Source organism: Cannabis sativa, chromosome 4 (genome assembly GCF_029168945.1).
Source record: "Cannabis sativa cultivar Pink pepper isolate KNU-18-1 chromosome 4, ASM2916894v1, whole genome shotgun sequence".
Classification (NCBI taxonomy): Eukaryota; Viridiplantae; Streptophyta; class Magnoliopsida; order Rosales; family Cannabaceae; genus Cannabis; species Cannabis sativa.
The window spans coordinates 70,905,697-70,932,052 of record NC_083604.1 but is presented as its reverse complement, the minus strand read 5'-3'; the positions used below and the strand labels follow the sequence as shown (position 1 = coordinate 70,932,052).

General features: G+C 33.2%; 1 protein-coding gene and 1 long non-coding RNA gene across 3 annotated transcripts; both read right to left on the bottom strand.

Annotated features, from left to right (window-relative positions):
* Positions 1–8,856: 8,856 nt before the first annotated feature.
* LOC133037363 (uncharacterized) lies at positions 8,857–12,401 on the bottom strand. 2 transcript variants are annotated; one of them, XM_061114425.1, is made up of 3 exons: positions 11,849–12,401; positions 10,693–11,189; positions 8,857–9,935 (listed from the first exon to the last, which is right to left on the bottom strand). In XM_061114425.1, exons 1-3 carry the CDS (start codon positions 11,889–11,891, stop codon positions 9,084–9,086), a joined length of 1,392 nt encoding a protein of 463 aa, XP_060970408.1. In that variant the 5' UTR covers positions 11,892–12,401; the 3' UTR covers positions 8,857–9,083. The 2 variants fall into 2 exon arrangements, with proteins under 2 accessions (XP_060970408.1, XP_060970407.1); XM_061114424.1 differs by lacking the exon at positions 11,849–12,401 and having other exon boundaries at positions 10,693–11,348.
* A 7,943-nt stretch (positions 12,402–20,344) lies between these two features.
* LOC133036557 (uncharacterized) lies at positions 20,345–26,356 on the bottom strand. Its single transcript, XR_009687159.1, has 2 exons — positions 24,710–26,356; positions 20,345–20,481 (listed from the first exon to the last, which is right to left on the bottom strand). It is a non-coding gene; the product is annotated as an uncharacterized LOC133036557 (long non-coding RNA).

The following is a 26,356-nucleotide window of genomic DNA, read 5'->3' as shown; positions in this document are numbered from 1 at the left end:
TGGTGACCCAAAGAATATGGTTTGCAAATTAAAGAAATCCATCTATGGACTCAAGCAAGCTTCTCGTCAGTGGTATCACAAGTTTCATCAAGTAATTATCTCATTGGGTTTTGAGATGAATATTATTGATGATTGTGTATATCACAAGTTCAGTGGGAGTAAATACATATTTCTGGTTCTATATGTCGATGACATATTGCTTGCTACTAATGATATAGGCTTATTGCACGAAACCAAGAGATTTTTTTCTAAGCAATTTGAGATGAAAGATCTTGGTGACGCCTATTTTGTATTAGGAATTCAAATACGTCGAGATCGTTCTCGGGGTATTCTTGGATTATCACAAAAGAGCTATATCGATAAAGTACTCAAAAGATTTGGCATGCAAGATTGTAGACCAGGTGATACCCCTGTTGCTAAAGGAGACAAATTCAGTCTTAGACAATGCCCTAAAAGCAGCCTTGAAATTCAGGAAATGAAAAAGATTCCCTATGCATCGTTTATAGGGAGTCTAATGTATCTTCATGTATGTACGCGTCCAGATATTGCGTACATTGTTGGGATGTTAGGCAGATATTTAAGCAACCCTGGTATGGACCATTGGATAGCAGCCAAGAGGGTTATGAGGTATCTTCAGAGAACAAAAGATTACATGCTCACATACAGGAAATCAGATCATTTGGAGGTCGTAGGGTATTCCGATTCGATTTCGGCTGGATGCCAAGATAGCGAAGGTCTACATCGGGCTACATTTTCTTGTTAGCTGAAGGAGCTATATCCTGGAAAAGTGTCAAACAGACACTTGTAGCTTCTTCCACTATGGCAGCTGAATTCGTAGCGTGTTATGAGGCATCAAATCAGGGAATATGGCTGAGAAACTTTGTCACCAGGCTGCGTATTTTGGAGAATGTTGAAAGACCACTTAAGATATTTTGTGACAATAAATCAGCAGTGCTGTATTCCAATAACAATAGGAGCTCATCCAAGTCAAAGCATATTGACATAAAGTTCCTAGTTGTGAAAGAAAGAGTGCAGAGTGGACAGATTTCCATAGAGCATATTGGGACAAACTCCATGATAGCGGATCCGCTCACAAAAGGATTACCACCCAAGGTCTTTCATGAGCACACTGCTCATATGGGTGTAGTATTACTTGAGGATATCATGATTTAGTGGGAGTTTGTATTCTCTTTGCTTTATGTTTGTTTAAGATATTTATGTATTTGGTTATTTTCTGATCAGAAATAAAGTTTTCAGTTTATTCACTCTGTTTTGTTATGTTTAAGTTTGACCTCACTTTGGTTTAAGGAGGACCAGTTGGAAATAGGCATGTTCGGTTCACATTGCATGTAATTTCCATGCTACACATCCATGATTGATCTATGTCATTTGGCTATATTTGTATATGTGACCATTGATGGGTTTAGTCATGATTGATATGACGAAAATCGCTTTGATCCTATATGGGTATAGTTGATGGGCGAGATTGTTGTGAATACCTTTACATAATAGCAAATTTTGAGCTCATAAGGTTATACATTTATCAGGTAACATATGTTGCCCAAGTGGGAGATTGTTGGATTAAAAATCCTATGTGGACACATATGTATAATGTATGTGCTATTATAAAGTGTGATACAAAATTAAGTGACCAATTATGTTATGGGTATCAAAAGGGTATTAAATTGTCATGGAAATAATGTGTAGATACCATAAGTTAATTTATAATTTGTTGAGGGGCCAAATTATAAATATCCAAAACTCATTCTAATATGAGTCTATAAATAGGTAGTGGTCCCCAAGAAACACTAGGGTTTCTGTATTCTCTCCTTCCCCATCAGAGAAAATACTCTAGAAAATAGTATATTCTTGGAAGATCAAAACCTTCTCTGCAATCTCCAACAATGGCTTCAGGTTAGTGCTTCCGCTGATCTTTTATCATCATCTTCTTCTTTAATTTAGCAAAAGGATTTATGATTTAGGGTTTTCTATATTAAAGCACTTTAGGAATATGTTTAGATCTGTGATTTATATATTTCTTTAAGTGTTTTATAACCCTAACAAATCATATTATTTCTAAAACAACAAAAGACATTCATAATCACAAATACCAAAGTATTAAACCGACATGGTCAATAAGTCTAGTAGTGTGGTAAGAAATTATGTTCAGCATGTGATCAATTTAAAATAACACAATATTCTTATTAATCATCAATTCCACTGATACCGTGATGCTTAGTAAATAAAGCTAGTGAAATTAAACATACACTACTTAATAAATAAATCAGTGTCACTAAACATGCTTAACAATTAATCCAAGAAAATATTATTGTCATTAAGTAATTAAACTTAAAAGACAATAATCACGACAAGATATGAACTACATGCTTTCAATTCAATCATTCTAAAAAATATAACATAACATAATTAAAAGCATAAACATACAATAAAAAATGATTGTCCCACCAAGTAGTTCATAACATGAACTATAAGATAGAACAAGAAACTCCTACTAACCCAAAAGAACTAAAGATTATAAAATACTCGTATAAACATGTTTATTAAATAACACGACACTTAATAGCTCAATTTTAATGCCTTCTCAGTTTGGATTACTTGTTGGGGATTGTCGGGCTTTACTTTCATCTTTGAATAATGTTTCTTTAAAGTTTGTTAAACGATCTGCAAATAGGGCTGCTCATTGTCTTGCTAGAGAGTCTTGTTTTTCGTCAGATTGTGTTTTTAATCAGCATAATGTCTCTGCTGGTTTTAAGTCTATTGTAATGGCTGAAAGTGTTTAAATAAAACTTTTTCACTTTGACTCAAAAAAAAATAAATAAAAATTAAAATAACACGACACTTAATCCTTTGGTTAGAAAATCTGCTAACATTGACTTGGTCTTGCATTATTATATCACAATGTCTCCTTTCTTGACCAAGTCTCTAATAGTGAGATACTTTATTTCCATATGTTTGGAAGCACTACTAATATCATTATTTTTTTGAAAAGAAAACAGTACTATTATTATCACAATAGATTAGTATAGGAGATGAAATAGAATCAACTAATCATATCTCTAAAATCAAAATTCTTTGACCATCAAGCTCGCAAACATGCCCCATAACACGGAACAAACTCATCGTACTTTGTATATGATGTGATTAAAGTCTATTTAATACTTTCAAGATATAGCTACACTAGTCAAAGTGAAAATACATCCGAAAATTGACTTTGAATCATCTACACAACCACCAAAATCTAAATACGAATAACCAACAACTTGGAGATTGTCGATATGCTTGTACACAAGCATAAAACTATTTATTCTTTACAAATATCTCATGACTTTCTTGGCTGCAACTCAATGATCATGCCCAAGATCAAATTTATATCTCCCAATAACATTGACTACAAAAGTAATGTCAGGTCTAGTGCAAACTTAAGCATACATAAAAATCCCTACTCTACTTGCATATGGGATGTTCTTCATTGCATACATTTCCAAGTCGTTCTTAGGGCATTGATGTTACTAAATGTCCCCTTTCAGAATAGGAACAGAACCAACCTTACACAAATTCATGTTGAACCTTTTTGAGGACACGATTAATGTAAGCTTCTTGAGATAAGCCAAGAACTTTTTGATTCTTGTCAAGATAAATCTCAATCCCCAAAACAAAAAGATGCCTCTCCAAGATCTTTAATATCAAAGTTGGTAGACAAAAAATTTTTTGGTCTTATTTAATAATGAAAAATCACTACTGTCAAGTAAAATGTCGTCCACGGAAAAAATAAAAAAAATATAACGACTCCCACTGATCTTCATATAAATACATTTGTTAAACTTATTCTCTATAAAACCAAACAATATCACAACCTTATCAAACTTCAAGTACTATTGGCAAGATGCCAGTTTGAAATCATAAATGGATCATTTCAATTTACAAACCAAATTTTCATTTCTATTTTCCTTGAATCTTTTAGGTTGAGACATATAGACTTGCTCTCTCAATTCTCCATTCAAAAAAGTAGTTTTAACATTCATTTGATGCAGCTCTTAATCAAAATGCGCAATTACAACCATAATAAATCTGAATGAATCTTTAGTGAAAATAGGCGAGAAAGTTTTAGTGTAACTTTCATTGTTTCGACAACTTTGCTGAGCAAAGCTCGATGCTTCAGAAATATTAGTAGGAGAAGAGAAATAAGAATCCTTTGAAATACTCTCTCCCTGAAAAATAGCCCCATAAGCCCATCAGACTTACCTTCTCCACAATCTAGCTTCGAGCCCCCTTAGCGCACACCTAAATGGCAAGCTTTATCCTTGATCGATCCTTTTTTCTTGCTAGTCTTTTCTTCTCTTGGAGTACCCCAATGTTAACCATATGAAACCCACCAACACCTTCACCCAATGGAAGATCACCATCACCGGCCTCATTTCCCACTCTTCAAGAACTCGGATTGATTTTCTTCTCACCACGATCATCAATCTCCATCACATAACGCATCCCATATCCCTCTCATTTCTTCCCTTTAACATCGTCAAACCTGTCTATTAGGTCGAGATAATTGATTCCACGAACCCCTTAAAATACTTAGCTTATCTAATGAGATCTCACTTGGTTTTCTTGGTCCATATTATCACTAGCATGGGCCAACCCAAAATTCCCAACACACAGTAGTCTAAAAATAATTCCTTTTTGCAGCCCATCTGCCCGACCCAAAGACCCCAACCCATTACCACTTGTCAAATTATTCAAATCCATATTCTCAACATAAGTTGGCCCACCAACTTTGAACCAACAATTTCCAATAGGTGTACGTGTCAACCTAGGTGGAGGCTTTCCTATTATGATCCCAATAGATCCGTCAACTGTCCTCTGATAAATCGTGGCTTTCTCAATAGCCACCCTTCCTACCAAATTTAGATTCTAAGCTTATGTCCCATTGACTTCTCCTTTCCCATGAGGATACTGAGCTATCAAATTCGGTATTAATCACCCCTTCTGCCACCATTTGACTCTCAACCGAGGGGCCTAAAGATTGAAAACTAGTATGAGTTTCGATCACTTGGGGAATACGAATATTACTATGAGTATCAGTTAAGATTGAGTCATCTCTTCTATCATCCTCTCGTTTAAGCCTATCACCATACATCACCCTTCTATCTCCCATAAGGTCCTCCACCATCACTGTTACTTTAGCACAAATCTTCTGATCATTACCCCAGAAGCCACACTTAAAACAGAGTAATATTAAAAAGTCAAACTTGAACTGGACCCAATGTTTACCACCCTTCACTGGAGGATAATGTCCAACGAAGGCACTTTTGTTTGTTGGGAAGTTAATTCTAGCTCTCACTTACATTTTTATTAGGACCAATTGAGTATTATTCCACTTAACCTTTACAACTTTGCCTGCCAGTTCACCCAAACACCTTACATTATTGATCGTTAGAGCCTTCATATGAACCTTAGTCATCCTAATCGAACATCACTGAATCTAATTTAGCATCAGTCCATAACCCCGATTTAGGTCATTCCTCCCCCGAAAGTAATCCCCCATTGAAAGACCATGATAATCGATCCATCACTTTCTTTTTGTACCAGTCATCATCAATGTAGAAACCAACACATGTGCATGCCTCTTCCTGTGCCAAACTAATAGCATCCCACCGAATCTTTCTCTCCCAAATTCGTCCAAAAAAGGTCTTCAAAAAGTTACCCTTACAAGATCTCGAAGCAAGAACTCTACCCACCATCGACATCTTCCCCATAACATTAGCTAGAGAATCAATATTTTCCCACTCATCCTCTTTTGTTTCAACTAATAAGTCCTTTGTTCGGTTGACAATGTCATCAACCACATTGTCATTCTCACCTTCAACCATCAAAACACTCGAGCTTTATTTCTCACACTAACTCGCCACACAGGGTGAAGAACACCAACAAATACAACAAAAAACTGCTACTTTTAGTGACAACTTTTTAGTTACAATATAATTTTTTGTGATTAAATGTGACTTTTAGTCACAGCAAAAACTTACTTGTGACTAAAATTTAGTATCTAGATATAAGTTGTTATTAATTTAGTTTTAGTCACAACAAGTATTGTGACTAAAAATACATTTAGACACAAAAATAGTCACAACAAATTATAATTTTTGTGACTAATACCTTTAGTCACGAACCTTTTAGTCACAACATAAGAATGATAATTTATAATTAGTTATAATTTTTTTACTTTTAGTCACAAATTTTATTGTGACTAAAAGTAAAAAGTTTTATAGTGGAAACTTACGGATCTCGAGGGCAGACCAACTTAATCATACTATTCGGATAAAAAGTTTTCAACTAACATTATAATTTTATAAATTTTATTGGATTATATTGGTTAGGTAGAATAAAATTCACTCCACCGTATGTGTTCATTATTTAGTTTAGATTTTTGTTGAGTTATTATAGTTGCATTTTGTTAGTTTTGTCATATTGGTTAGGACGATTATTGCAAACCTTTTTAACACACCCAAGTGAATACGAAGTTGTTACCGTGTTTTATCAAAATTAAAAGACTTGGTGCATATTTTTTTAATAGTGATATTTTTCTTTTTAAAAAAAGATAAATAATACTCATTCTTATGATATAATTTCAAATTGTAGGGTACTTTTATCTAGGGGTGTTCGCGGTGTTGGTGGTGTTGTTTTTGACTAATTTTTTTAAATTAACCCGCACATGCAGTTTTTTTAATTTCCCAAACCGCAACCGTACTGGGAAACTAAAAAATCGCAAAAACCACACCGCAAAAATGGTGCGGTGCGGTACGGTTTATGCGGTTTGGGGACTATCACTAAATAATTAAACTATCACAAATACAATAAAATTTGTGCAACACTTATCAAAAATACCATAAGGCTTGAAAAATAAATATGAAAAAAAAGTTTCAAGTTTAACAATACAATAATTAGTGGGCTTAGGTTGGGCATTCACACTTGGACCTAAATAAATATAAAAATTAGTATTTTTATAATATGCGGTGCGGTGCGGTTTGAACCGCATATTAATAATTTAAAACTGCAAACCGCATCGCACCGCGCGGTTCAGAAAAAATTCAAACCGCGACCGCACCACAAAGAATTTTAAACTGTATTTTTTGGCAGTGTGGTGCGGTGCAGACAGTTTGAGCGGTTTGATGAACACCCCTACTTTTATCAATATGACTAAACTACTTTCAGCTATATGGGTTTTAAATTTAAATTCTTAAATTACAAGATGGACATTGTTAAAAGTATAGGGTACTGATTGAGTATTTGCCTAAGTAAGACTTGTCACAAAACAATTTGGAAAGGTAATAATTCTTTGGGGAATTTTCATTTTCATGATATATATTTGGCAAATTTACAAAAATATGGTCTTTTTCATAAAAATAATGTATGTTGTGTAATTTTCTTTTTTTAAAAAAAGTTAAAATATATATATAAATAATTTAAGGCAATCAATTACCTTATATATTTTTTTAAAGTAACTAATTACTATAGAAAAATTACGATTAATAGTACAAAATCAAAACAAATAAACTTTAAACAATTAACTAATTAGCAATGATAAGATTAATAAAATTGAGAACACCATTCAAATGAAAAATAGAGGCAAACAGAATATGTAAAAACTAGAAACAATAAATGCAGAAAATAAAGAAATTAATACCAAAATATATACTGATTCAAGATCGATATATCGACGTGATTTATGGCTCTACCCTAGTTCTAGAACACCACTGTAATCATCCTTTATTGATTGAGCAAGAATAGGTACAATACAGTCGAGATGAGATTCTTTATTGAATTCTCACAAAATATTTCAATTCTCACACTTTACACCCAATAATCTTCTTCATCTACAGAAGATTCTTCTTAAAAAAAACCCAAACTCAATCTCTCTCTTTTCTCTACACCTCTCTCTATACCTTTGAATCTTTTCTCTCTTAGACTCTCAATCTCATCTCTCTGAATTCTCAAAACTCCAGAATTTTGTCGCTTCTCAAAAGGTAAGTAAGGTGGTATATATAGGCTTAGGATCAAGATCCTAAAATCAGTGGCTACCAGTTTCAAGGTTGTTAAGTTAGTTAGAAATAACTAACTTAACCAACTCCTCTTAGAGCGAAGTCTCCACGTCAACTTAAGTATCAGGGCCTCCAGGAACGTGGATGAGCTTTCAGACTTGCAGACCAAGAACACTTGTTGAAGATACTTCTAGATAGGATAAAGTCTGTTGAAGTCGACTATCCAAATCTACCATTCCAGGAGGAATAGCCAGCTGGAACTCCTTTCTAAGAAAAAACTAGTTATCCTGAAGACTGGACCCGAAATGGACATGATAGTCATCTGAAAATTCCCTTCTGAACTCAACTATCATTCCCCAAGACTTCTTTCAGGACCAGCAACCGAGGGTAAACATCTTTCCAGAAAAGACAATTGCAGGAACCTTTTCATTTGGAGAAACTATTTCAAATTGCCTAATACTATTTGCTTTTTCTTTTCTTTTTCTTTTTTTTTTTTTCATATTTTTAACTTGTTTTTTTCTTTTTCAACTTTTCCCACGTAATAAACCTTTTTTTTTAAAAAAAAATAAAATTTTGCACAAACTGCATAACTATAAAATGTGTAATTTTCACTAATTCTTTTTTTACTTTTCTAGGCCTTTTCCTGCCCTGTTTGGTTTTCTTTCCACACAAAGCCCAAGCTTTGGCCAACAATGAGGACATTTGATATGATGCCCAAAAACTAGACCATCCGATTTTAATCTCGAGTTTTGTGGCCACGAGGCCTATGAATGAAGTATGAAAAGAGCACCATGACAAATTTAAGTGACGAATGATGACATATGATGTTAAAAGTGGAGGTGATTATTGGTAAAATCTCCAAACAATAAACCTTTTCTCTAGGCAACTAGTAATCTTCCTCAAAGCTATTATGAACAAAACTACCACAAAGAAAAATCATTGGCAAAAGCTATTGAGCCAGTGAGAAAAAAAAAATGGTAAAACGCTTTCATTATTATACACAGATTATAGCAAGAGACCCTACATTCATTTCATGACACGCCATCCCTGAGGAAGTCTCCATTTTCTGTGCCAGAATATTGACACTCTTGACCATAATGGGAAACCAAAATTGTAGTCGAAAGGCCGATCCACTGGCCCTCCAACGATCAAAGGCAACCATACGTACCTTGAGTCCTTCAGATCAGCTGGGTTCCATCTGTCTGCCATGAAAATAAATGTACCAGGCAATCCAGGCAGAGGAACTACAAATGTACTCTGAGAAAAGAATGTGGTCAGTCGAAATATTTTGCTCCCTCCAATACATGGGTTTCCCATAGTCTCCCATGGCCCCATGATTGACTCTGCAGCATGCGCATGTGCTTCGTTTGGAGCCCATCCAGTGCAGCCTGATGTTATCATGTAATAAGTTCCCTGGTGCTTGAACAATGCTGGGGCTTCCCTATGTTGTGCCACAAGAATCCGTTGCACTATGGGAGTCACATTGAGATAATCTTTTGTTAGCGGTCCAATATGAAGCTCACTATTGTCCTCAGATGAGTATATTAAATATGCTACCCCATCATCATCTTTGAAAATTGTCATGTCTCGGCTTTCAAAGCCATGAGGTTGTTTGCTGTATAGATAGTCGAATGGACCAGTAGGGTAATCGCTAACAGCAACACCAACAGATGCTTTGGTGTAGTTGGCATCATCAATATGCATCCACATAACATATTTGCCTGTATTCTCATTGTAAACCACTTTTGGCCGCTCAAGAACATTGGATTTGTGGAGATCGTGAGTTTCGTCCGTCTCTTCTGCTGCCAGCACAATACCTTCATTTTTCCATTTCCACAAATCTTTTGAAGAATAACAACCTACTCCAATTATGTCAACCTAAATAAAATAAGTGTACCGTGTTAAACAACTGTGAATTCTAATCAAGTAATACAACCGAAAAATTAATGCTATAGGTTGACACAAGGCAAAATATAACATGGATAACTGAAAAGGAAAAGAAAACAGAGGCAGAAAATGGAGGACAGATAACAGATAGACGAAGCTCAGTATAAGAGACCAAAAAGTGTAATCAGCAACACAAATATAATCTCAAGACTAGGATATGATTCTGACCCTTAACATTAAAATAAAAGATATGACCAGTATGCAAGCTTCAGTGTCTAATCATTAATCTTAGTTCAATTTAAAGTTGTAACACTCCCATGATCTAATGATAAGCAGAAAGAGATAGGTACATAGTTTTCCTAGCTCAAGATACTTTTACTCCTCATCTCGCTTCAACATGGCAAACTAAAGAAATGATTGGAGACAGAGAGCTGAAATTAAAAGGTGAAAATCAATTTGGTGACCCTTGTGCGTGATGCATATTACACAGCTTTTGTTGCCTTATGAAGCTCAATGTTAAGAAAATACATCCCCCTATTCTCCCTCTAATTTGTCAAACATAGATTTTTCTCTAATGATGAACTATGAGGTGTAAATCTTCATGCAATACTTTGAAGAAAATATGTGTTCTTAGTTGAAGCTCAAACTCTAGACCAATAAATACACTTGCATATCTCTTTAAGCAAAAAGAAATACTCTAAAATCTATTTAAATTTGAGCACCAGACAATGCTTTAAATGCAACTTACCCGAGCAGCTGCTTTTTTGTGTGCATGATAGGTTGGCCCATCTTTGTATTCACCATACCAGTAGTAAGTCATTGTCTTCTCATCATATAGAATCCCACCTCCATGGGCTTGAATAGGATTTCCATCAGTATCCAACCAAATTTTAGCTGGTGAATAATAAAAGCTATCATTCCCATCCTTCCTCGGATCTATAGCAGTTTTCTGACCAGGAAAGAATGTGCCTCTTAGTTGGGAATTCTCATCTAGAAATTCTTCGATTATAGTTGTTGGTCGTTTTGGCTTTCTTTTCGCAGCACGCGGAGATCTCTTCCTAGGTGGAGGCATTTGGATTTTTTCCTCATCAACTTTCTGAAGTTCACGCAATTGCGGGTTCTGAACTGTATGTGATTGAATCTCCCCAGTAACCACATCTTTATGGCGAACAAGCGAGTAGAGGTGAAGCATAAGAACACAACCAACCAAGCTCCAGACAACAGCAGACATTGAACATCTGCTCCCTGCATTGCAAGGTAAAGTGGTTGGTTTCCTGTATTTGTTCTTCATCCTCATTTTCTCTTCCTTTTATTTTTATCTCCAACAAAATGCTGCAACTAAAAAAATGCAGCCTATGGAGATCCAATGAAACTTGACCAAATATAGGTCACAACCACGCTAACCTATATTTTGAAGAATATTAATTTCATGAACGCTTATGGGAACCAAATTAACAATCAAAAATGTAAAAAATTTAGGAAAAAAAAGATGATTCTTCCCAATCCTGCTAAATTAACTTATTTCACTAACTTGCATAAATCAGAATCCAACTCAAAGTGCATAATTGAGCAAAAATTTAGTTCCATATCTGATTCCAATCAAAACTTAACCAAATTTTGATTGGAAAAATATAAAACAGTTAGTCATTAAAGTATAATTACAATTAAGATTCGATCTCCAACAACTCCACCATCACTAAATCCTTTTCTAAATATAGTACAAAAAAATAAAATAAAATAAAAATGAATAATTCAGAGTTGGCAACATCGACCATAACGCAATAAAAAATTAAAAATATAGGAAATTAAGAAATTGGAAAGAAAAAACTCCTAAAGTCCTAATTCTAAATCCTAATCTATTACATGCGGGCTCCATAAGCGAAGAAGAAGTTGAAGAATCAAACCTGAAAACAGTCGAAGTAAAAGCGGTGCCGAATTTCCAGACATGGAAGAAAAGGCTTGGTTTCAGAGAGTTGGAGAAAGGGAAAAAGGGTTAAGCAGAAGTTGGGTAGTATACTTCTGAGGAAATTGGATCTGGGTTTGATGACGCTGACTCCTTACCAAGAAGGAAAATAGTCCTCTCCTCCTCTTTCGTTTTGGGACTAGAGAAAAAGGGAGCCCAAAATCTTGGGTTCCTTTCTTAAAGGAATTTCTTCATATAAAATATATATATATTTACTGTGCTTGGGTTGTGAGCTTCATGTGAACTTGACAGTTGAATTTCCAAATGGGCCACCATTGGAGTTTCTTTGTCGTTGTGTAACTGGTCTTCTTCTTGCACACCTACTAACTATTTAAGTATTTATTACACAATAACATAATAATTAAAAATAAATAAATAAAAATTAGACAATGTTGCTTCTTTGGTGGAATGGAATGTGATATATATATTTTTCAAATCAATTTCAATCTCCATCAATGGCAAAAACCTAACCTCATCGAGTATCATTAGTTTTAGTTTTATTTTGTGCTCACTCACGTCACGTCAACCAAAATTAATATGAGAATTTACTAGACCATCCAATGAATCCAATCAATTTCGGATTTTTAGATAAGGTTAAAAACATATTTATTATTGCTAAAATTAATGGTTTTGTAAAAATTTAATTTTTACTATGGCCTCAAGTAATTTTTTTTTTACATAAATTAAGGCTTTTGGTCATTTCTTTGTTTTTTATTTTTTTAATTAAAAAAAATATATATTTTTGAATAATAAAAAGGAGAAGGCTAATTAGGATTTTTGCCCCCTGAACTTTGACATGTACCAAATCATACCCCCTGAACTTTTAAGGTCATTGAAAATGCTCCCTGAACTATTGAGATTGTTGGATTTAAGGACTTTTTTCTAATTTTAGTAAAAAAGTCTAACATGAATGAAAGTTCAGGAGGCATAATTTCGTACATGTCAAAGTTCGAAGGGCATGATTTGGTCGATATCAAAGTTTGGAGAACATGGTTTAGTACATAAACAATCATTGAAATAGTAAAATTGAATAAAATTAGACAAAAGGCCTTAAATCTAACAATCTCAATAGTTCAGGAGGTATTTTCAATGGCCTTAAAAGTTCAGGGGGCATGATTTGGTACATGTCAAAGTTCAGGGGACAAAAATCCTAATTAGCCAAAGGAGAAGGCTAATATAAAAATATGACTAGAATAATAGAAAACTAAATCAATGAAATAAAGGGAAATACAATAATATTTATGTTATAATTGATTTGGGTGATATAGACATCCATATATATAATATTTCATAACACTTCCCCTTGGATGTCTATAATAATTGTCTCATTAAAAATCTTGCCAGATATTGTGGATATTGTCTCACATAGAATAAATGGTAGAGTATTGAGCCATATATAATAACATGAACTACTCCACTTATCACCAATTAGTTTTAAGATAGAACCTCATGATTCTCAACATGGTATTAGAGCCATATCCCTTGCGGGCATGTGATCATATCCGATTCGCACCTATACAGATAGTGATCATGTCCACTTTGATACGGTTCAAGATTGGTGAGAAAAAAAAGCCACCATCTTGAGGGAGAATATTATGGACATTGTCCCACATGGAATAAATGGTAGAGTATTGAGCAATATATAAGAACATGAGCTATTCCACTTACCACCAATTAGTTTTAAGATAGAACCTCATGATTCTCAACACCAAAAAACCAAATAGGACAAAAAACTAGGCCAAGGGAAAAAGAGTGCAGTATGAATAAACTTCCCTTTATTAATTTAGGCATTCGTGGAGATCTTCAAATTGATAAATTCCAATCTTGTGAATCATCTTCTCAAATATTGATATTGGTAATGACTTTGTGAATAAATCTGCAAGATTGACACTCATTGAATATGTTGGACACCAATATGCATTCTCTTGAAAAGTATAAAGAAGAATTTGGTAAAATATGTTTTAATTATCTCATTTAATGTACCCTCCTTTTAGTTGAGTGATGCAAGCATATTATCTTCATAAAGAACTTTTGGTGTTTATACTTCTTTATTGAGTGTAATCCATATGTTTTTTTAAATATGTTATGTCAATGATCTCACTCCCACACATTCTCTACTTGCTTCATAAAGTGCAAGTATGCTAGCATGATTTAAAGTTGTCTCGTTAAAAACCTTGTCAGAAAAATTCAGTGGGACAAAACCTGAGCTAAGGAAAAAATAGTTCAATATATATTTCATATTCATTAAAAACATTGTCAGGAAAATCCAGTGGGATAAAAACTTGAACTAAGAGAAAAAGAGTGTAACATAAATATTTCTCCCGCTCATGCACATACAATGTACAATTATTTTGGTGATAATATACCTCATAAGATTATTGTTATCAAATTAGCAATTTTTTCCCCGAACTTTGACATATACCAAATCATGCCCCCTGAACTTTTTTAGCCGTTAAAAAGTCCCCCTGAACTATTGAGATTGTTAGATTTAAAGACTTTTGTCTAATTTCATTCAATTTTACTGTTTCAGTGATTGTTTATGTACTAAACCATGCTCCCCAAATTTTGATATCTACCAAATCACGCCCCTCAAACTTTGATATGCACTAAATCATGTCCCTTGAACTTTCATCCATGTTAGAAATTTTTTTTACTAAAATTAGATAAAAGTCCTTAAATCTAACAATCTTAATAGTTCATGGGGAATTTTTAACGGCCAAAAAATTTCAAGGGGCATGCTTAAGTACATGTCAAAGTTCGGGGGGAAAATTGCTAATTAGCCTTTTTAAAATATCATTGTATATTATCTATATATATATATACACTATAACTCTTCTAGAGTATGTGTGGACTTCTAAATTATGGATGAGAGGTTCCTAGAACATCAATATTTATTCAACTTATTGAATCACTTATGCATGTGTATATACATTGTTGTTCATACCAAAGTTTAATAATTTAAGTAATATGAACATAACACATTATGATAATATAATTTTTTATTTGTGACAATGATGGTACTCTAAGACTATATATTTGTTCCATTCTTATTGTATGATCTTAATTTCCATATATCAAATGATCATATATCTATAATTATTGATGCATATGAAGTACTTCAGGACTTCTCTACTAATGGATAAAGTACATACATTTAATATTTTTCAATATACAAAAAAATAAAAATTTGATTAATCAAAAACTCTTCAAGAGGCTATCACAACATATAATTTACGAATTTATATTGCATAGACAATCATATGTATTTTTCAACTAATAATTTACTTACATATCTTTATTTCATACAAAGATCTTTGTTATATAATGCACACGACTTTGAATTTATATCACTTAAGACATGTATTAAATTATTCTAAAATTTTTAGATAAGACATATTTCAAATTCTCAATATATTAGGAGCTCCAAATAAATAACTTTTGTTACCGCATTTATGCGACACTAATAAATTATCATAAAATATATTCTAGTTTATAATCAAATCATGATTATATTTTCTCAATATTTAAGTCTTATTTCAATCAATCTCATGTCTATGTAAATTTTGTACAATAATTCATTTTGTATATAAATACATATAGCAAATTTCTCATTAAAAATATTTGTTTGCACATCCTATAGGTCTTAACACTTAGGTTGTGTTTGGTTGGAGATAATAAAATAGAATGGAATGAAAAGAAAACAATTTTCATTCTATTCATTTGTTTGGTTGCATTTAAAATTATTAGAATACCATTCCGATGGAATGACATTTCTATCATTTTGGTGGAATGACTATTTCATTTTAAAATAGAAGGAAAGACCATTCCAATGCAAGATTTGAAAAAATTTAATAATTTTTTTATCAATTTTAAATTTTATTCCATTCCATTTCTATTCTCATTCTCATTCTCATTCTTATTTTTATATTTTCATTCCTTCCAACTAAACGTCATCTTAATTAGTTCAAATAATAAATAAATAAATAAAATTTCTATTATGAATTATGAACCTACCTAAGCATGTCGCATGTGGTCTTTTATAAAAAGAAGCAATATAAAGATACATGTACTGAATATTCTTAAACATATGTGTTTATGGTGTTGGTTGTACTGGTAGGTGACCAACAAGAATGGCATGTTTTTCTCTGATTTTTTTTCTTGTTTAGTGTGTGAGCAATCATTTCATGGGGCAGCTATGTTAGTTTGGTGTTTTTTTAGAATTAGACATGGTTCAATTTAATTGAATTAAGGTGGCGTTTAATTAGGTAATGAAAAGGAAATAATTTTCATTAATTTTATTTTTTTGTTTGGTTGCATTTTAAAGTATTAGAATGACATTCCAATAGAATGCTCTTTCCACCATTTTGGTGGAATGACTATTCTATTTTAAAAAGGAAGGAAAGATCATTCTAATGTAACAAGAGAAAAAATTTAATGATTTTTTTATCAATTTTTTTATGCATTTTAAATTTTATTTCATTCCTATTCTTATTCTCATTCCCATTCCTATTCCTATATTTTCATTCCTCCCAACCAAACGCCACCATCGAATCAAACTCATTTAATTTAATCTAATTACAAAAAGTTGAATATCTAATAAGAATTCACTTGAATGTTCAAAATAAGATTCTAAAGGCTCGTTTGGTACGCCGTATAAGAGTCGTATTGTATTAAATAATAAATAACACTATGTTTGGATAAAGCAATGTATTGTATTAATTATTACGACTAAATTTTTTAATACAATGTATGTTGTATTATTTAATACACAACAAATGGTCCATATTAGCTTGTATTATAATATTTACAAAGGATTCGGGGTCAACACCAATCTTTAATCCGAACTTGGGACCCAGACTTGGACCCGGGACCGGAACCGGAACCTGAATTAAAAAATACTAATACAATTCAATATATTAATATAAGTCAATACCAAACATAGTATTGTATTAAATAATACTAATACAATACAATACAATCCAACATAATACAATACAATACGGTATACCAAACGAGTCCTAATTGAATTAATTATTAGATGTTAATCTCAAAATTTAATTAAAAATCAATCTAATCTAAGTATATTTAATATATATTAAAAAAAAAGCTGCAAAAACTTATTTATATTTATACATATATAATAGAAATATTAAATATATATTAATTATATTCTTACTGTTTTTTTTTATTGTATTTGTAATTATTGGTTATTGTTGTAGTTATTTCAAATTTTTTGTTGCATTAAACATGTAATATGATATTATTATAGAGTATTAAATTTAAATAAAATATGTATATATATTATAGATTTTATGTATTTTTCTTTTCATGTTTTTAAGTTTATAATAAAAATGAAATGTGTAAATAAATATCTAATTGAAAAATCAACCAATCCAATTTGTAATTGAATTAGATTTTGAGGTTTAATTAAATTGAATGATTGAATGATGATTTCCAAATCTAATTACTAATTGGATTTGATCAAATTAAGAAAAAAAAAATATAAATATTAGATTAAATGGGATGTCTAACTATGTTTTAGTGAAAAAATATAAAAATAAAATAAAATAAGAAAATGCAATTAGTACAAGCATCTCGAGTTGAAGAAACAAATCAGAGGAAGAAGAAGAAAAAACAAAGTATGCTCAAAAGAGAAGAAATGCAGGAAAGTTTGATTACATTATTGAATGATTAAGTGTTTATACACACATGAGAATTACATTCTTTTAGAATTAACAACCCAAGAAGCTAACAGTAGCTTTAACTAACACTAACAAACTCTAACTACCTGACACATCAATTAGTTGGTTATCATCCTCCCTCAAATGAAAAGGGGAAGATACAACTTTGAGTTTGTCTCTCAAGTAGTGAAATCGGTCTTTTGGCAATGATTTGGTGAGGATGTTAGCGACTTGATCAACGGAGGGCACATATCTAACAAAAACTTTATTGTTGAGGATATGATCACGAACAAAATATTGATCAATTTCAATATGTTTGTAGCGAGTGTGAAATACAGGGTTAGATGCAAGAGCAGCAACCCCTTGGTTGTCCACCCATATGGTTGGAACATCAGCTAGCACAACCTGTAACTCGGTAAAGAGAGAGTGAAACCATTTAAGTTCTTCTGCTGTGTTCGCCCAGTCAGCATCAGAGTGTGTTTCAATAGAAAAATGAGTTGCTGGTGAAATAAACAGATCGTGAGATAAAGTGCCTTTTAAGTATCGAAGCAATCTTTTATAAGCTTCCCAATGAACATTAGTTGGAGCATGAATAAATTGGGATAGCTTGTTGATAATGAATGCCACATCCTGGTCTGGTTAATGTCAAATATTCTGGTAGCCTATGCTTAGTAGCCAAATAGGCTTTAGGCTTGTAAATACCTCTCATGGATCTAGTAACCATAGAGTGAGTTCTAGGGAGTGTAGCATCAACATTCGAATCAAATGAAACTATTTGTGCAGGGTGTTGCATAGATATCTATCTAATGTGTTCAACATTGTTTGGTACAGGGAAACCTGTTGCAAATGAGTGTGAATTTATTGTGTCTTGATTCAAGAGATCAACAGGTGTAAGAGATGGAGCTGAAACAGATGAAGCAATTTGTATTGCTGGAACTTCTGCAGGAGCAAAAGCTGTTTGTGCAGGTGCTAGTGGCGTAGGTGTTGCTAAAACATCTGAAATAGTTGGTGCAACATGAGTATCAATAGCAACTCTGGCAGCTGTTGCAATAGGTGTGTTATCAACAGATTCATCTGCACAATGAATTATATTAGGAGCACTTGATGTTGAACTAGATGGTAGGACTGAACATCGGTCGGTTTGGTCGGTTTTTTTCTATATAAAAATCTAGAATTCAGTTTTCGGTTTGGATTGGTAAAATTCAAAAACCGACCGACCAATCTAGAACGTATCTTAAAACCGACCGTTTTGAACCACGGTTTGGTCGGTTTAAACCGTCCAAACCATTTTTTTTTAAAAAAATACGATCCAATTTATTCTATAAACACATTATTTTACATTTTACAACTACAAACATACAAATTAATTGTTCAAAAACTAATTATCTTATTCTTTTAACTTTAATATTAATAAAATAATATATTATTATTATTATTATTATTATTATTATTATTATTATTATTATATATTATTAGTAACTACAATACATAAAGAAAAAAAAAACTTAATAAATTAATTTATATATATATGTATAACGGCCGGTTTCGGTTTTTTCGGTCGGTTTATTACCCAAAAAAAAAACTGACCGTTCAATGGCGATTACAACCGTTAGCGGTTTTTTTGGTTTTCAGTTCCGTCAATTTCAGTTCCAACGGTGTTCGGTAGGTCGGTTTGAACAGTTTTTCCAATTTTTTGGATTTTATGCTCATCCCTACTAGATGGCTCAACAGTAAACTCAGGTGAAGTAATATGAAAAACTAGTAAAGAACTACAAAGTAGGACAAGCTGTGGTTTCAAAATTTACCTATGATGAAGAAGTACCAACCTTAGAAGCAGGAAATGATAACTCATCAAAGATAACATTCCTGGCAATGAAGATTCTTCCAGCAGCATTTTCACACAAATACTCTTTGTGCTTTGGAGAATATCCAAGAAATAAGCACTCTTCAAACCTATACTCAAGTTTATGATGATGATAGGGCCTTAAATGTGGATAACAAGTACAACCAAATGGTTTGAGAATATGATAGTTAGGAGTTTCATTAAACAAACACTCAAATGGACTAAGATTATCAAGCACGGGTGTAGGCATTCGATTAATTGAGTGGCACACTAAAATGCAAGCCACCAAGAAGAGAGATCAAGAAATGCTTGAGCTAAAGGTGTCAAACCAATTTCAGTTATATGTCCATGTTTTCTCTCAACTCCACCATTTTTTTCATGAGTATGAGGACAAGGTTGTTTGAACACTATGTCAGCTAATTTTTTTTCAAAAGGCCTATACTCTCCTCTCCCATCAGCTTGAACAGCTTTAATTGGTAAGTTAAACTGTTTTTCTACAAGACTTTTAAACTTGATAAAAGTTTCAAAAGCTTGAGACTTGATAAAAGTTTCAAAAGCTTGAGACTTCATAGTGAAAGGAAAAATCTAAGAAAATGTACTATAATCATCTACAAACACAATGTAGTATTTGTAATTTTCTTTGGATGAAATATGGGAAGGACCCCATAAATCAGTGTGCACCAGTGCAAGAGGTTGATTAGCTCTGGATTGAGACAATGGATATGGTAGTCTATGACTTTTTCCTAACTGACATGCTTTGTAAAATTTTAGATTCTTAAGGTAACAAGGTATATTGGCTTTATTTAAAATCTTACTGAGAGTGTAAGAAGCTGGATGGCCAAGTTTATTATGCTAATTATTTATGTCATTATCAGTTTGTGAAAGCAAAACAGTAGGATTAAAGACATCAGAATAGACAATAGATGGCCCTTTATTATTCTGTTTAGTACAAGAAAAGGTTGAAGTATCAACCTGAGTACAACAATGATTACAAGACTTAGAATGACTCAACATAGACTTGGATTGAATGTCTGAAGTTGCAAGATGCACCTGTTGAAAATATTTTACCAGGATCTATGTTTCATTAACATCCTAATATGAATTTCTAAAACAATGAAATAAACACATAAGGGTTTAAGAAAACCTTACATTGGGTGCAGCGGAATATAATGACTCCTTCCATTCAGATCTCTAGCCCTTGATTCATTTCTGTAGCAGAGCTTTATAAAGATCTGAACCTGGATCTCTTTCTCTCATTCTTGAGCCCGATTCTCCTTCTTGTTGATTGGATTCTTCACAGTCTTACACACTATGATTGAGATGCCACTTGATGTGTGTGGGCATTCACTTTATCACTCAAGGTATGAAAATTTTAAGAAGAAAAGAGAGGGATGTGGTTTCGACTATGGTATAGAATAGGAGGCTCAACTTTTTCTTGAAGGCAAGAAATTTCATCAATCATCCATCTTTTAAGTGTGAGCCATTACTATCTATTTATAGGTAACCACCTAGGTTTAGGTTAGATTTATTTGGCATTAAAATAATGAAAAAAATAAATGGTAAATTGCACACATAGTGGCTGGCCATGATGTGGATAATGGGCCCCACTTTGCAATTTTGTCATTTCGTCATTTTTCCATCCCATTTTCTCAAAAACGCAAATTTTCCAATTTAACCACTTAAATACCAATTTCAATTATTTAATAACTAAAAATTAATTATTAAATAATATTTTCATTTAATATATTTATTAATTAGACTTAATAAAGTCTTTCAATTAATAAATAAGACCTAGAATCTCTTTTCTTCACAATTTTGCCCTTGCTTAGTGAAAATTCATAAACTAGACATAGTCTAATTTTAGAATTATAATTGATTAATTAAAATCAATTAACTGAGTCTTACAAGCAGTATGGTCTCAACTAGTATGGGGACCATGGGCCTATATAACCGAGCTTCCAATAAGCAGACCCAGAACTTACAAGGTAAATTCACTGACTTATTAATTCCTTGTTGCATCCATACATAGAACTTGGAATTTCACTCTTAGTCATATAGAACGCTCTATATGTTCCACGATATAGATACGATATAAATTATCCATTGTTATAATCCCAATAATCAATGATCCTCGATAGATGATCTACATTGCATAGGGATAAAATTACTGTTACACCCTTTCAATGTAGTTTATCCTTAAAACACTTGCCACCTATAAATGATATTATAGTGAACTAATATAGTCACTAAAATGAGCGCTCTATCATTTATCTCTATTTAGCAAGCTCAAAGGAAATTATCGTTTCACTTCAAAATACCTATAGAAGCTATAGATTCCATATCTATGATTAGCGCTCCCACTCAATTGCACTACCATGTTCCCAAAATGTACGTATCACCGTGACCAAAAAGTAGGCTTAACTAACAAATCAAAGAACATGTATAATACTCTTGAGATCGAACCTAATCATGTCAGGATTAAGACCATTTGATCTAGGATCAACTAGGTGATATTGAATTGAATAGATATTACAAAATTATCATATCTAATCAAAGTTCAATATCTGTCCCTTCCAATGTATACTCCATACATCTGATACTGGTAAACTTTGTCAATGCCCTGGAAAGGACATAATACTTATCTAAGGTGTAAGCATACCTATCGCTGATTATCATGCCAATCTAAATCCAGTGAACTGACAAATCAGGGAATTAAACTTTCGAATGTATAAACATGATTGTATTCCACTGTGATGACAACACTATAATCATTAACAATTACATATGTTCTGGACCTAATAGAATTTATGTAACGCCCTAAATAATTAGGCACGCTACCCAAAATGCTTATGAAACCCTAATCCCCTAATCGTGATTACTAATGAAAATAGCGCATAATTTAAACTTTTATATTAAACAGACTGAAAATAAACTTGTAATATATTTAAACTTTTCAAAATAGTTGGGATCCCAAAAATATTTACAAACTTATTACAAGTTCTTTCTTACTAGCCGACCTAAGCGGCAAAGCAGAATACAAAAGTCAACACTGTTAGACCCATAACCCGCTTGGTCTGAAGTGGCATGAACATGTACATTCTTCGTTCTGCTCCTAAAACTCATGGCTGATCAGCTAATGCCTTACCCTTTCCTGCACAGTAGAGCACCCGTGAGCCAAGCCCAGTAAGACAGTATAAATCATAAGAAATATATTATGCTCATTCACATATGTCTGTATAGCATAGACCTGATCATTATTTCATCATGCCTATTTACGTCTACGTGGCGTAGACCTATGTGTTGCGCTCACACATCTAATTAAATCTACATGACGTAGACCTACGTGTTACTCTCACACGTCTAAGTACATTAAGGCCTTAGAAGTGGTTCATCTCAGTTATGAGTACCGAGTCCAACCTGATTATGCCTTGAGCGCATAATCCCTAAATCTCATTTCAATTAACATGGCATGACATTTATACACATATATCACTAGGGTAATAACCCTAGGCTATTAGACCGTTCCTATTAGGGTAATAACCCTAATCCCGGTTACTAAACATTCATGCATATCATTCTCAATATAAGCGCCACTGAGCATACTCTACGTGCTAATCACTGTCTTACCTGATGTCCTGCAATAGTAGAGATTCCAAATCCCCGGGTGCTCCTGACCAGGTGCCGGTAATCCTAGTCACACATAATTTGGGATTTTCACAAATAGGGTTAACCCCTGATTTCAAATTCATAAAATAAATTCATGGCATTTCAAATACAGATAATCACATAGAGCTCGAAAAGAGCTTTCCAACGGTATAAAGAACGTCCCAAACGGAGTCCCGAGTCAAAAATTATGGCCAAAACAAAATTCAGCATTTCCCGATGAACTCCAACCGGAATTCTGGATGGAGCAGCCCTGAACCAACCGGAATTCCGGTTGTCTGGGCAGAGAACACAAAATTTCTCAATCTTTAAACCCCCAAAACTCACTCAAATCATCCCCAAACATTCCCAAACTTTCCAAAGCATCAATATATGTCATAATAAACATATTCCACAACTTAAACATAACAATTGCTTTTCACAACCAAATTCACAATTAATCCACTTACAGCAGCTAGCAAATATTATAGGATTAAAAACATATATCTCATGCATCCAAAATCCCACAATTAAACACAAATCATGACTTTAACTCATAAAATCCAAGCTCTTGAACTAAAGCTTCAAAATCATGCATCCCAACTATTTTTCCAGCAACAATCATCATCAAATACTTTGAATTCAAGATAAAGAAGAAACCCTAGAACTCCATCTAGAGCTCAAACAAACAACATACAAAGAATTCAAGCAAAACTCACTTAAATTAACAAAAGAACATCATCTCATGCAACATGTAATTATCATCTTCATTACCATCATATTCATGCATTTTCAACACTAAAATTCAGCAAGCAAAATGAGAATCAAAGTTATGAAGACTACCTCAACTTCCAATTCAAAGCTTAGCACAATTAATCCTTAAGCATCAAGCTCCAAAACAAGCCAAAAATCAAGCTTTCTTCTCAAAAATCAAGTTTGAAGAAGAAGAGGGTTAGAGAGGATGAGAGGGTCGGGTGAGAGAAAGAAAAGACCAGAAATTAACATTTCATTTCCTCAAAAATCATATTTTCCAAACATAGTAATTAGGGGTCAAATGACCAAAATGCCCTTAGGGCTTAAATACCCACATACACCCTCACAAGGGTAAAATAGTCATTCAATACTCAATTAATTTCAAATAAATTTCAGATCATCATTCATCAAATAAAATGCCAAATAATCAATCCAATTTACATTTCGGGCCCGAACCCAGGCCCGAAATTCCCGGTTGTGACTATACCGCGCTAACCTGTCAGAACACACCTGAAAAGACAACACACGCATACTATATAATAATATAGTTCTATTAAGCACGTAATTAAATTAATTTATCATTTTACCGTTCTCGGGTCATAATTACTAAAATGCCCCTGGCTCACCAACGGGGTCTTTAATATATTAAAATTCATATAAAATCACATATATTGAACTATATAATAATATAATTCCTCAATTATACATAATTATCTAGATAGGGTTTTGCTAATCCATTTCTTAATTCCGAGTATTACAATTTATAATCATGAAATAAATGATGTGAACCATGCAACATAAAATGATTTCTGATCTTTACTAATTAGTAAACTTGATTATATATTAAAATTGGTTTTATTTAGGGCACAAAACCCAGCAGCACCTGCAGAGCTTTATTGGAAAGACTCGAGCTATCATCTCCTAGGTGATAGAGACCATCTTTGATTTTCCTTTTAAGCAAGATTGCACCCTTTTTCTTGTCCTTAACACACTTTATGAAATTCTAAGAAAACATCATTGTCATTACTAAGTTTGGATACACTAACCAAGCTTTTTAGTTATGGAAGGAATTTACAAAACTGAATTCAAATGTAAAGAATGAGAATTTAAGGAAAGAGTAGTTGTACCAATGTTAGAAATGACAAATTTCTTACCATTAGCAACAACAATTGTTTCTTGAACAGTGTAGGGAGTGACATACTCAAGATTGTCCATTGAGTGTGCAATATGATTGGTTGCACCTGAATCCACATACCACCCAACATCATCACAAAAATCTAGCACAATTTGAGCAACAAAGGCCTGAGGATCGTAGTCAAGAGACTGCTCTGTGAGATTGGCTTGTGGCTGAGTAGTAGAAGTTTTTGGAGTAACCCAATTTTGATCAAACCTATAGTGGCAAGTGACAACAGTATGCGCAAATCTCATGCACACTTGACAAAGAGGTTTGTTATTGTTGGTAGGTCGAGATCCATTTCTTCAATTTAGGAATCTTGGCACATTTTCAGAACCTTGACCTCTTCTAGAGCCATTAAAAGGTCTGTATGTACCACTTCTTGATCCCAAGGTAAGATTGGCTGCCATTTTTGTTGAAAGATCCAAGACAGTGGAGTGTCTTTCCAATTTTGACTCATGAGACATCAAGAGAGCTTGAACTTCTTCAAGTGAAAGAGTTTCACTTCGAGAGTTAATACAGGAGACAACAGAGTTAAACTTGGGACTAAGTCCATTAATCAGGTGTAAAATGAGATCAAAATCATTTACATGATGTCCAGCAATAGCCAAAGAATCACACACGGATTTGATCTTGTCAACATAATCAAAAATGGACAAATTACCTTTCTGCAGATTTGTTAACTGGCTTTTGAGTTGAAGGAGTCTTGCCTTGGACTGACTTATAAATTTTTGTTCCAAAGCCTTTCAAACGGAATTCGATGTGGGGTAGCAAGCAACTATAGCCAAGATTCCTTCAGTCATTGAAGATCGGAGCCAGGACAACAATAGTTGATCTTTGCGATGCCATTGCAAGAACAGGGGATTGTCATCGCTATTGATGAGTTTTGAAGGAGGAGCATTGTTACCGAAGAGTAACTCATCAAGATCATGACCTATAACAGTAGGTATGACTTGCGATTTCTAGGAAAAGAAATTCGTGCAATCGAGTTTCAAGATAAGCGAAGCTGTCAAAGAGTTTGAGAAGGGGTTCCATGGTTGTGTCATTGAGGAGGACAGAGTTGGCACAACAACAGGATCAGAGGCTCCAACTTGAGATGAGTGGTCATCGGAGGAAGCCATTGACGCAAGTCAAGTGCTCTAATACCATAAAGAAACAAAACAGAAGAAGAAGATGAAAGAACAGAGTATGCTCAAAAGAGAAGAAATGCAAAATAGCTTGATTACATTATTGAATGATTAAGTGTTTATATACACATCAGAATTATATTCTATTAAAATTAACAACCTAAGAAACTAACAATAGCTTTAACTAACACTAAGAAACTCTAACCAATTAACACATCAATTAGTTAGT

Excerpts from the sequence above, each read along its gene's own strand:
- LOC133037363 (XM_061114424.1), bottom strand. The coding sequence starts at position 11,241 with ATGAGGATGAAGAACAAATACAGGAAACCAACCACTTTACCTTGCAAT. Across the intron at positions 9,936-10,692 it reads ACAAAAAAGCAGCTGCTCGG|GTTGACATAATTGGAGTAGG; the intron begins GTAAGTTGCATT and ends TATTTTATTTAG.